Source organism: Panthera pardus, unplaced genomic scaffold (genome assembly GCF_024362965.1).
Source record: "Panthera pardus isolate Hobbes unplaced genomic scaffold, ASM2436296v1 HiC_scaffold_20, whole genome shotgun sequence".
NCBI lineage: Eukaryota > Metazoa > Chordata > Mammalia > Carnivora > Felidae > Panthera > Panthera pardus.
This window is the reverse complement of record NW_026526766.1, coordinates 93,402,853-93,414,486: the sequence shown is the minus strand read 5'-3', so window position 1 is coordinate 93,414,486 and position 11,634 is coordinate 93,402,853. Positions and strand designations below refer to the sequence as shown.

The following is an 11,634-nucleotide window of genomic DNA, read 5'->3' as shown; positions in this document are numbered from 1 at the left end:
AGAGGTGCAGGCCCAGTAAACTGGGTGATGGTGAAATCTGGAATGGCCACTCTGGACCCAGGAGTGGAAGCCCGAACTAGAGAATGACAGCTAGGTCACCAGGCCCAAATTTTGCACTTCTGGACTGTTAAGTGTACAAGTAGTAAATGGGCAGGAGCTCAATATGTCTTCTCATAATCCCATAAATTTCTTGTAGATTAAGGTAACAGACACCTATCCAGTCACTCCCTCACCATATGGCAGATAGGGAATTTGAACCCAAAGTCTTATCTTAACCACACCTCCATTATTTCCTAAAGCACAGTCCACAATCATTGGCCCCGTTGGGCATTTACAGACCCTCCCCTCAGCCCTGGAACATCTGCAGATGTCCCTTTGGTAAACGTTGCTCTTCTGAACCCGGTTTTTATTTGTTCTTGGGTTCCTTGGATCCTAGACAACAGGCATTTGAAGGGGACCTCAGGAGCAGGTGTGGCCTTGGCCTTGTGTTCACACTTGGATGAGAGGTGAGCAACAGTATCCCTCACAGCCAGAGTAGCAGTGATAACAGCAGGGACTTGAGACTTGAGGCCAAGGATAAGGGAATAGCACAAGAGGCAGAGGCTTGGGCAAGCCCTCCTCCTCATCCCCCAAGGGATTTTCTCTGACAAGGAGGTCTGAGCCGCTCCCCCTGGAATGATGGGTGCTAGAGGGGACAGTCCAAGGTTTGTGACAATCAAACGGAACAGGGGTGGTCTCCCCACGTTACAAATACATTTTAAATTAATGCCAAGGCCCCAGACATGCAAGCCCGGCTTAAAGGGCACATCCTTAAGCAGAACCATAAAAGCGAAGGCCAGCCGAGCCCGAGTTGAAGTTAACCGGCCCACGCTGGTTGGTCCCGCTCCCCCAGCCTGTCTTCCAGCCCTAGGCACCAGGAAGGATGGGCCCATAACCGAGGAGAGGGGCACGCGCCCAGGAAGGGACTGGGAGACCCAGAAGCCAGGGGCCCAGAACCAAGAGAGGAGTAGGGCCTGGAGGGCGCGTGCCCAGGAGGGGCGGGGCCAGGAGGAGGGCGCGCGCCTAGGGAGGCCCCCAGGGTTAGGCCGCCGCGCACTGAGCTGGAGGAGGGCGCCAGAGAGGCCGGCCTGTGCCCAGCTCTACAAATGAAGCGCTTTATTTACACTCCATCTCTCTAGGCCCCAGTCCCCGGGAGAGGCTAGTCCCGAGGCGGAGGCTGCGAGGAACGGCCGGGCAGCAGCAGGTCCTGAGTACGCCGGGCCAGGCCAGGAGCAAAGGCACGAGGCCCTGGGCGCCCGGTCCCAGGGCAGAGGTCAGCCCACCCGGAAAAGGCGGCACAGGGTCAGCTCCCGGGCGTCAGGCTGGGATCTGCACCGCCACAGCTCTGCTCATAGGATGGCGGGGCCTCTGCGGGGAAAGAGCAAAGTCTGCAAGGGGCTCATGGGGCCCTCTCCCCCAGCCAGACCCCAGGCCTCTCACTCACCGTAGGGATAACCCCATGAGCTGTATTCTGGGGGCAGGATCAAGGTACTGGTGGTGGGCACTGGCCCTCCTGAACCCTCTGCAAAGTAGGGGACAGTGGCACCTGTAGAGATGCACAAGGGAGGGGGCAGTGGGTGGGGAGCAGGGCTGCCATCCTGAGGGCGGGGCTCAGGGGCAGCAGGCACAGAGCCGAAGGTGGCAGGTAGTGACTGCTGTTGTGAGTGGCTCTTCGTGGAGAGGGAGACTGCGTCTGCAAAGTGGGGGCTGCTGGCCGCAGCCTCCGCCTCCTCCTCCTCCTGGGGCGGTGCGGAGGGCACCACCGGGATCGAGGCCCCAGGAGGCAGCCCTGGGCCTGGCCGGGGGCTCAGCGGGGCGTGGTTCACAGCAATATTGCCGATGAAGACAGGAAGGGTCACGGTGGCTTCAGGCACCTTCAGGGAGACCTGGGGAGGATGGGAGAGTGAGGCTAGGCCACCTGCCCCCCCTTCCCACCCCGCTCCCTCCGACCCCCAGCACCTGCAAGTAGTAGTCCACGTGGATAAGGCTGCAACCTGGCAGGGCTGACTGGGGCAGGGCAGGCACCAGGATCTGCTCTTGCCACTGCGCCCGCCTCCAGGCCTTGACACCCGCACCCTCTACCTCTGCGATGGTCCGCACATCATAGATCCAGCGCTTGGCCTTGTAGGATACTTTCTGGGGAAGGGCCAGCCTGTGAGCCTGGGCAGGCCAGGCCCCTACCCCTCCTCTGGTCCCATGGGGACAGGCCCTGACAGTCAGAGGGGACTCTGACCTGCAGCAGACTGGCTACCACAGGGCTGGTGTCCTTGCCTGACTGGTTCTCGATGTCAGCCTGCAGCCGCAGCACCTGGCCCACCACGTAGCCACGGAGGTCGGTGCTGGCGGTGAGGACCACGCTGCCTGTCTTCACCAGCTTGTAGGAGAACTTCTTGGTGGTGGAGGCCACGTTGGGTTGCTTGAGGGGAGGGCAGTCGTGAGGGGGTTTGGTGGGCGTGGGCAGCCTAGATCCCTGAGGCCTCTCGCTGAACAAGCCCGCTGTGCCCTGCTATCCCCTGCCCCCCAGGCACAGCACAGTTAGCTCGGGACAGAGAGGCCGCTGCTCTTCTAGAGCCCGGCCACCTCATCTTAGTTGAGGACAGGACATCAGGCAAAGGTGGGGACCACCCAGGAGACCACCGCTCCATCCTCACCTCGATGTCAGGGATGCTGTTCAGATTCAGGGGGCTCAAGATATAGAACACACGGCTGCACTGGTGATCCTTGGAAAAACGTGGTGTGTCGATGGTGGCCCGCACCTGGTGTACAATCTTCCCAAAGGGGCCTTCGAAGGACGTTGGCGCTGTGGCTGGAGAGAGAGCAGGGAATGGCACCCAACTGCCCCCTGCCCCACCTCCTGTCCACCAACTGTCACCAAGAGGCCTGGCCAGGCAAGGCTGGGCTCTTACCAGGAAGCAGGAACTGAAAGGGGAAGTTGTGCTCTCCAGCGGGCAGGCTTCCTGCAGAGACAGGAGGGGGGTGTAGGGGAGAGGGGGCTCAGGAGCCTTGAGGTGACACCACAGGACACAGGTTGGAAGCAGGCCCTGCAGCTGACCAGCTCACACGGACTCTGGCTACTGGGTCTCCCAGCCTCTGACTCCAGGCACGACAGCAGCAACGGGCTGCAGCCTGGGCAAAGGAAGTGATGCAAGATCTTGGCTTGAACAGGAAAGGGAGATGGGGCTGTTCCAGGAGCCAGAGCCCACCCAAATCAAGAAGAAACTGGCCCCCTTCCACCACCCAACCCCTATCAGGCAATACCCAGAGCCTGATGGGGAGAGAAATACATCAGGATGCCAAGCAGTGCTAGAGGGTGAGCCAGCACGGGGGTCCCAGAAGCCTGATGGGGAGGTAGGGTGGACAGACGGGCCCCACACTCAACCAAGGTCTGCCCTGGGCGGGGTCACTATGCACAGTGAGGCCAAGTACAGTCTCCCAAACTCACCCTTGTCAGCCAGCGACAGCGCACTGTTGAAGTAGCCCTCCTCCACTACCCACGCTGCATCATTGGCCTTGTTGGACACCCTGCAGGAACCCATGCAGGTCACTCGGATGGCTGCAAGGGGGGGATGGCGTGAGTCCCAGCCAGCTACTGTCCTCGACCCCTCCCTGCCCCCACCACAGAGACTTAGGTAGGGCTTGCAGCACTAAGGGTGTAGCACTAAAGGCCACAGCAAGTGGCCTGCTGCTCTCCAGAGGATGCCTCCTGTCCATCCTCCATCTTGCGGTACTCCCAGTACAGTGCTCCCACGGCAGTGAGGCACAGAGTTACATCTGTCCTGAAGCCCAGAACGGGAAGGCCCCAGTGGTCACCCAGATGACACCTGGACAACCCCAGCCTGCTAACCTCTGTTCCCAGCCACCCCTGGGCCCACCAGACCTGTGAAGACTTAGCTGCCTATAGGGCATGCTGGGGACACCAATGATGAACAGAAGCCCATGGGAGCCGCTGACCTCCAACCCTACTTCCTGCTGCCTCACAGGCAAGTCAGCTAGGCTGGGAGGCACCCCTTTATGCTCCAGGAAACTAACTGCTCACCCTCATGACACAGGAATGTGGTCAGACCTGCCTGAGCGGATAAGGTACCCAACAGTCTGGCACACTGGCAGGTGAGGACACCCTTGACTTCCTGGACCAGTGCTGCCCAGGAGGACTGGTTTTCAACATCAAGAGATGGTTCCGTCCTCTCCCCGACTCTCCTGTGGAAGCACCCAGACCAGAAGCAGAGGTCACCCCACCTTTCTGTGGTCGGGAACTCAAATTCCTCACTCTAATGGACATATGCCCAGAGACCACTATGGTCACAGGCTGTGGCTGGACAACCAAGAAGACAGCACAGCTGGAGAACCAAGCAGAGAGGGGCTGGGAGCTCAGTGACTCTCACTCCTTGCAGCTCCACTTCTTTCCCTGCCCCGTGCTGAGACAAGGCCAAAGATGTTAGCCTCCCTGCCCAGCCCCTCCTCTTCCTCCCAACTCGATGGTCCAGTGAGGGCAAGGTGACTCAGAATCTGACAGCCTCCTGACAGAGCCACCAGGCAGGAGGAACCTGGTATCCCAAGTGTCCAGGGCCAGGAGCCAGCCACACCAGCCATGTTCATGTCTCCCCAGGCTGACTCCATCCTGCCAAACAGGCCTCCTGTTAACCATCCACAGACCACCGGGCTTTCCCCCCACCGTGAACCCTTGGCTCATCCTCCACCCCTGTTGGCACTGCCTGTGACTGGATCCTGATTTCTTTTTTTTTTTTTTTTTTTTTTTTTATTTGACGTTTATTTATTTTTAAGACATAGAGAGACAGAGCATGAACGGGGGAGGGTCAGAGAGAGAGGGAGACACAGAATCTGAAACAGGCTCCAGGCTCCGAGCTGTCAGCACAGAGCCCGACGCGGGGCTCGAACTCACGGACTGTGAGATCGTGACCTGAGCCGAAGTCGGTCGCCCAACCAACTGAGCCACCCAGGCGCCCCTGGATCCTGATTTCTAATCCACACTCCATCAGCCATCCCTTCCTAGGGCCAGACCCAGAATTGTTCCCACCCCAGAAATCTGGGACATCGGTGATGCTCCTATAGACCAACACAGCCCAAGAGAAACACGACGGGAGTGAACAGAACAAGGACGGGAAGTGTGACAATTCCAGATGCCACGTAACTTTAACACTCCCCATGGAGGGGGTGCACTCTCCCTTGAATCTGGCTGTCCTACGAACGCTGGGACCAGCACAGTGTGCCAAAAGGAGTTAAGTGGTCCCCAGATTGGCCCAGTGCCAGCTGAAAACCGTCAAGTGACCCCAATGGATGGCACACACAGCTGAAGAATCACTCTGCCCAAATTCCTAATCCACAGCACTGTGGGTCATAGTAAGATGGTCATTTTAAACAACTTGACTTAGGAGTGACTTGTTATGTAGAAACTTTCACATAGAAACAGACAAGAACAGACGTCCAACCTCAGTGGAAATCAGAGAGGCTCATATGAGTTACCATTTTAACCCATCAGACTGGCAGATATTAAATATTTTGACACGTGTTAGGAGACGGAAAGCACACTCCTTTATGGTGATCAAACTGTAGGCTACTACAGGGGCCCTGAAAAAGCACCAGGAAGATCTGCTGTGATCTTACACACACATACCAGGGGACTCAACAGTTCTTAGAATCCACCCTATAGGGCACCTGGGTGGTTCAATCGGATGAGAGTCCGACTTCGGCTCAGGTCATGATCTCACAGTTTGTGAGTTCAAGCCCCATATCGGGCTCACTGCTGTCAGCCCAGAGCCTGCTTCAGATCTTCTGTCCCCCTCTCTGTCTGCCCATTCCCTACTTGTGCTCTCTCTCAAAAATAAATACACATTAGGGGCGCCTGGGTGGCGCAGTCGGTTGGTTAAGCGTCCGACTTCAGCCAGGTCACGATCTCGCGGTCCGTGAGTTTGAGCCCCGCGTCGGGCTCTGGGCTGATGGCTCGGAGCCTGGAGCCTGTTTCCCAATTCTGTGTCTCCCTCTCTCTCTGCCCCTCCCCCGTTCATGCTTTGTCTCTCTCTGTCCCAAAAATAAATAAAAAACGTTGAAAAAAAAAATTTTTTTTTTAAATAAATACACATTAAAAAAAAAAAAAAGAATCCACCCTAGCTACCCAAGAGCTTCGAGCAATACTGGTACCGAGGACTATCTAGGCATAGCCACGTCCAACAGCAGGATGGTTAAAACAGTCACCCACCCAGACCGAACTTGGCCCCCAGAATTCCGGTGAACAAGCCATGGGGTCACCTGACCCTAGAAAAACAAACAGTATCAAATCGACCCTTGGGGTATTCCGGGTGGGGGCAAGTTCTATGACCTTCCCAATGTGCAGGCAAAGAGCCTCTTTTTGCACACATGCCTAAGCCTCTTCAGAGACCTTGCCTGAATGAGCAGCTTCCAATCACTGTCTTGGAGTCAAACAGCCTGTTCCTGTGCACTCTCCTCCACAGGAGAACAATGGAGGTGCAGGGGACAGATACACACAGCAGGCTTCTCCCTCCCACCTCCTGCAGGGGGGGGATCTGCTCCCGCAGGTGACCATGACCATCACCAGTGTGACGGGTGGCAGCACAGCCACAGGACAGGGGAGGCATGTTCTGGTAAGGGACAGCCTCCGCCAACAGAAACAAGCCCTGCTGTACCATCTAGGTTTCAAAGTGTTTTCAGTTCTAACAGTGGGTCTGGGGCTGCTCCAGTTCTCTAAGGAACATCATCATGTGGACTGTGTTCCAGAGAGACTTCTAGAACTTTCCTCCCCAGCCAGCCCTCCCCTGTCCAGTAGCCCTCCTCCCTTGCACCACCTGCCATCACTCTTCATTCTGGTCCCAAAGGTCTCGCCCACCTCCACCAGCTCCCACAAATCCACAGCAGCCCACCTTTTGCCACATCTTTTCACTAAAGCTCTGGCCTGTGAGGCACTTCTGTCTGTCCTGTGTCCAAATCTGAAACATGACAATAATAATGGTGCCCACCTCTCAGGGTTGCTCTGGCGGTTTATAGAGTTGGTCCACGGGAGGTGGGGAGAATGGTGTCTGGCCTACAGTGACAGCTCAGGGAACTGACAGAGCTGGGAGCTGACCACTGCTGTCGTCTGGGTACCACCCTCCCTCAATGCCAGAAAAGAGTGCACCCCCGTGTGACCCCCAGCCTCAGGCTCAGCTGGACTTGGGCTCCAGGAAACCGGTTCCTTCCCCAGCTTTCTACAGTAGCTCTGAGGACAGCCAGTGCCCTCATAGCTGAAGTGCAAATCATCACTGTCCCTCCTCAGACAAGTATTTAGTGGGTAAGACTAGGAGCCCCCCAGGAAAGACCTGCTGTCCTCACCACCTCCATGTCCTCCCAGAGGGGTGGAGGGCCTCCCTGTTGCATCACTGGCTGGTAACAGGAGCTGAACAGGTATCTTAAGATGAAAGATGCTTCAGATTCTGTGTCTCCCTCTCTCTCTGCCCCTCCCCCGTTCATGCTTGGTCTCTCTCTGTCTCAAAAATAAATAAATATTTAAAAAAATTTTTTTTTAATTTTTTTTTAACGTTTATTTATTTTTGAGACAGAGAGAGACAGAGCATGAACGGGGGAGGGGCAGAGAGAGAGGGAGACACAGAATCGGAAACAGGCTCCAGGCTCTGAGCCGTCAGCACAGAGCCCGACGCGGGGCTGGAACTCACGGAACGTGAGATCGTGACCTGAGCGGAAGTCGGACGCTTAACCGACTGAGCCACCCAGGCGCCCCCCGCGTTGGGCTCTGTGCTGACGGCTCAGAGCCTGGAGCCAGATTCTGTGTCTCCCTCTCTCTGACCCTCCCCCTGTTCATGCTCTGTCTCTATCTCAAAAATAAATAAACATTAAAAAAGATTTTTTTTAAAGAATGAAAGAACCACAGCCTTGCCTTTTCCACACCCAGCTAGGGCTACAGGAAGCCTTAGAGCAGCCCCAGCACCCACATTCCATCTAGGCCCCTGGGGACAATCTGAAGAATAACCCCTCTGGCTTGAAGTCATTATCCATCTGCTTTTTGGCCGATACCCCCATCTTCCCTCTCCTAATCAGGGGCTCGGCTAGTACATTTACCATCAGGACCATCACCAGGGGCTCCCTTGGTATCCTATGCCCTGTCCATTCACCCACATCTCACCTATCACATGGTTGCAGGGGGCTCTGCCCAGGCCAGGCCATACCTTTGCTCTAGTCAGTAACGGTGTGTTTGCTATGGGAACATGACTGGGCGGATGAGCGAGGCAGTGAGCTCTGCATGGGGTCTCACAGTGGTTGTCCCCCCAGCCACAAGCCTGCCCCTCCTTCCTGCACCCTGGGCTCTCCCTCAGCCCCATGACACCTCTCACCTGTCACTTGTGCCCCAGGAAAGGGCTGCACTGTCAAAGGGCCCCCTGCCACAAACATAACTACCCCCACTCAAACTCCAAACTCCAACTAAGGAGACAAGAAAGGAGACAACAGTCATCAGGGGGAGGCCCCACTAGGCCAGGCACCTGACCAGAAGCATCTACACCCACTCAGTTTCTTTCTAGAGCCCTGCGGCCTCAAACACAGAAACGTCAAGGGTCAGACCCATCCAGGACAGGGGCAGCAGCTGCCCAGAAAGGTGGGCAGTGGCTCTCAGTCCTCAGTAGGCACCAGAAGCACTGAGCAGTCAACCACACTAACGCCCAGAGGATCAAGGTCCAGAGCGATGCCTGACGGCTATGGTTTTGGCCAAGCACGCCAAGGTGGAGAAGCACCCCAGCAGGAAAACCCTCACACACAGCCTTGCACTCACAGCCAGTGATCGGGCATAGAGGCCCCGGGGCTGCAGCTTTGCTCACTGCACCCTGAGGGCTGAACGCTGAAGTCCCATCCAGAGCCCTGTCCATACCTCAGATGGCAGATAAGGCCAGCACCTGCAGAGAGCCCTAGGGATGACCGCAGCAGCAAGCTAACTTCCAGTCCCAAAGTCCCAAATGCCTGTGCGAGCAAAGGACCGGCTAGCAGGGCTCGGGTTCAGCTCCTAGACGCTCACTGGGCTGAAGGCCTGGGTCACGGAGGGATGAGCAAGACCCTCCCAGCTCACAAGGCCAAACCTCAGCCTGGGTGGAAGCGAGTATGCCGCGGGACCGCGAGGAGGGAGGGCCTGCGCCAGGGGTCTGGGCATGTGGGGAGAGAAAGCCCAACGTGGGCCGGGCTCCAGGTGAGGGCCCAGCAGGGGCGGGGCTCAGCGGACCCTGCAGAACTGGCAGGGAGGGTCGGGGGCGTGCATGTATCCAAGTCAGAGTGGCCTTCGGCAAGGTGGGCAGGATCTAAACCCCTGCCCCCGACTCTAGCCGACCCTGGGAGGAGAGAACAGGAAGGGCAGATGCGGAAGGACTGGGCCACCCGGGCCTCCCTGCTCCGCCCCCACTGCCACCAGCCACCCACCCCGGCGGCTCTGCGCCGCCCGGCTGGCCGCACCCTAGTCCTCCCCGCAGCCGGCGGGGCCCAAGGCTCCCAAGGCTCCCAAGGCCGGCGGGAGACTAAGGGAGGGGGCGGCAGGTGGCGCCACAGGCTCCGCGGGTCCAGGCCCCAGTGCCACGGGCTGCCGCTTCCGGGAGCCCCGGCCCTGCCGCAGGTGCTGCGCAGCCACCTGAGCCCCGCCGGCCCGGCCCTCCCCCGAGGGGACCCCGCTCCCACCTCGGAAGGGCAACGGCGCCCCCAGACGCACGCGCACGGCCCCCGCCAGCGGTTCTCCAGGGCTGTAGACGACGCGGCCGTGGCTCAGGCAGACCTCGAAGAGCTGCACCCGCCCCATGCCGCCGCCCTGGCCGGGCGGCCGCGCACTGACGCCCCCTCCCGCCGCCGCGCTACGAGCCCCGCCTTCCCGGCCCCGCCCCCGACCCTCCCCGCCGGGCCCGCCCACTCCCCTGTGCCCGCCCCCCGGCCCTCCCCGGCCAGCCCCCAGCTCCAGGGTCCTCTTCTGCCGGCTTTTCCCCCGGCCCCCGGGCTCCAGCCTTCCTCGGCCCTTCACCGAGCCCTGCCAGGGTCCGTCCTCCGCCTCTTCCCCCTCCTCTCCACCACCAACTCCCTGCCTCTGCCCTCCCCGCCCGCCACGCGGGCCCGCCCGCGGGGTGGATAACGGCGCGGCTCGCGGGAACCCGGCGCGCGGGCGCCCCCTGGTGGCCCCGGGGAGCGCGGCCGGCTCACCTGCCGAGGGGCGGGCCGGGCCGGTGCCCCCTCCCCAACCTCCGCCCGGTCGCTGCGGGCTCGCTGCGGAGGGCGGTCCCGCGTCGCTCGGCGGAAGGACGTCACGGGGGGCGGGCCCCGTGCGGGATGGCGGGGTGGCGCGCGGCGGAGAGCCGGGCGATCCCCATGGGGGCCGCGCACACCTGTGCCGGTGGCGGCGTCGCTGGGTAGCGAGCCTCCGGCGGAGGTGCCGGGCTGTCCGGGCACCCCAGGCTCGAGAGCGGCGCCCCGGGACGGGGATGGGAGTGGGACCTCCTCTGACCTGCCCTGAGAGGTCCCTGTGGAGCGGGGACTGTGGGGGACGGCGGACCCGTGAGGGAGCCCCGCGAGGGACGCGCTGCTTGCGCAGAGCAGTGCAGGGCGCCCAGCGGCGCCTTACGCGTGGGAGCGCCTGAAGGAGGGCGTCAGGGTGGCCCGGGTTTTTGTCCAGAACACCTGCGTGAATGGGGTGGCATTTTCTGATGGAGAAAACTGGCTTAGATATAAATTGCTTAGGGGATGGGACAAAGTCAGGAGCAGAATCTAAGAGGCTCGGTAGGTACATGTACGATTGAGTTTGAGGAAGACTAAAGATTTTCAGTCCCCTATTGGAAGATGGTAAGTCAGGGTGCTGATGACATCAAGGGTTTTGAGTGAAAGCCACAAAAAACCTCACCTGGCCCTCCAGCAAAAGGAGAGAGGCTCATAGGCTGGGGGGATTCCACTGGGCCAAGCTGAGGAAAAGGAGCGGCCTGAGGCCCGGAAGGGCCAGCAGTGTGCAGCCAGCACCGGCCCGCCTGGCTTGCTTGGGATTCGGATGTTGGGGGAGAGGGAGGGGTCTGATTGGCCACACTTAAGGCATTTCTCTGTCAATACCAGGCAAATGGAGGAATTCCGGAACAAGGAGTTCAGGGTCCCTCTGGGAAGAAGGAGGATTACGGGCAACCCAAAAAGGCCCAATGTCCACAACAGAAGTCAAGAAGGAAGTGTTTTCAGGGGGGGGGGGGGGGGGAGAATTTGTTGGCTGCTGCTAAGATAAGTAAGCCACAAGAAATGGAGCCCCCATACAACTCTGCACCGTCACCCACCCATCCCCTGTTCTGGAAACCGCTGCTGTGTCCTCACTTAAGCCATCAGCACAACGGCCCTGACTTCCCTGAGTGCTCATGCTCTCATGTAACCCAGGCTTCCCCCTAGGGCCTCTCAGCTGTACATGTTTATTTTCCCGAAACCCCTGTACATCTGAACCTGGACTGTGTGCTCTCCTGACCCCTTACAACAACCTCCAGACCATTTGCCCCCTCCCTAAGAGCCCCCAAGTTTAACTCATTTTCTCAGAATAGTAATCCACTGCTCCCCTGTTACTGTCATCTTCAAAGCCCAAGTCAA

At 59.0% G+C, this 11,634-nt stretch overlaps 1 protein-coding gene across 2 annotated transcripts; it reads right to left on the bottom strand.

Annotated features, from left to right (window-relative positions):
* Positions 1 to 1,140: 1,140 nt before the first annotated feature.
* On the bottom strand, positions 1,141 to 9,889 carry ARRDC1 (arrestin domain containing 1). 2 transcript variants are annotated; one of them, XM_019438344.2, is made up of 8 exons: positions 9,718 to 9,889; positions 3,482 to 3,592; positions 2,946 to 2,996; positions 2,691 to 2,845; positions 2,273 to 2,455; positions 1,999 to 2,175; positions 1,484 to 1,925; positions 1,141 to 1,407 (listed from the first exon to the last, which is right to left on the bottom strand). In XM_019438344.2, exons 1-8 carry the CDS (start codon positions 9,833 to 9,835, stop codon positions 1,343 to 1,345), a joined length of 1,302 nt encoding a protein of 433 aa, XP_019293889.1. In that variant the 5' UTR covers positions 9,836 to 9,889; the 3' UTR covers positions 1,141 to 1,342. The 2 variants fall into 2 exon arrangements, with proteins under 2 accessions (XP_019293889.1, XP_019293890.1); XM_019438345.2 differs by lacking the exon at positions 9,718 to 9,889 and adding an exon at positions 8,927 to 9,358.
* Positions 9,890 to 11,634: the final 1,745 nt, after the last annotated feature.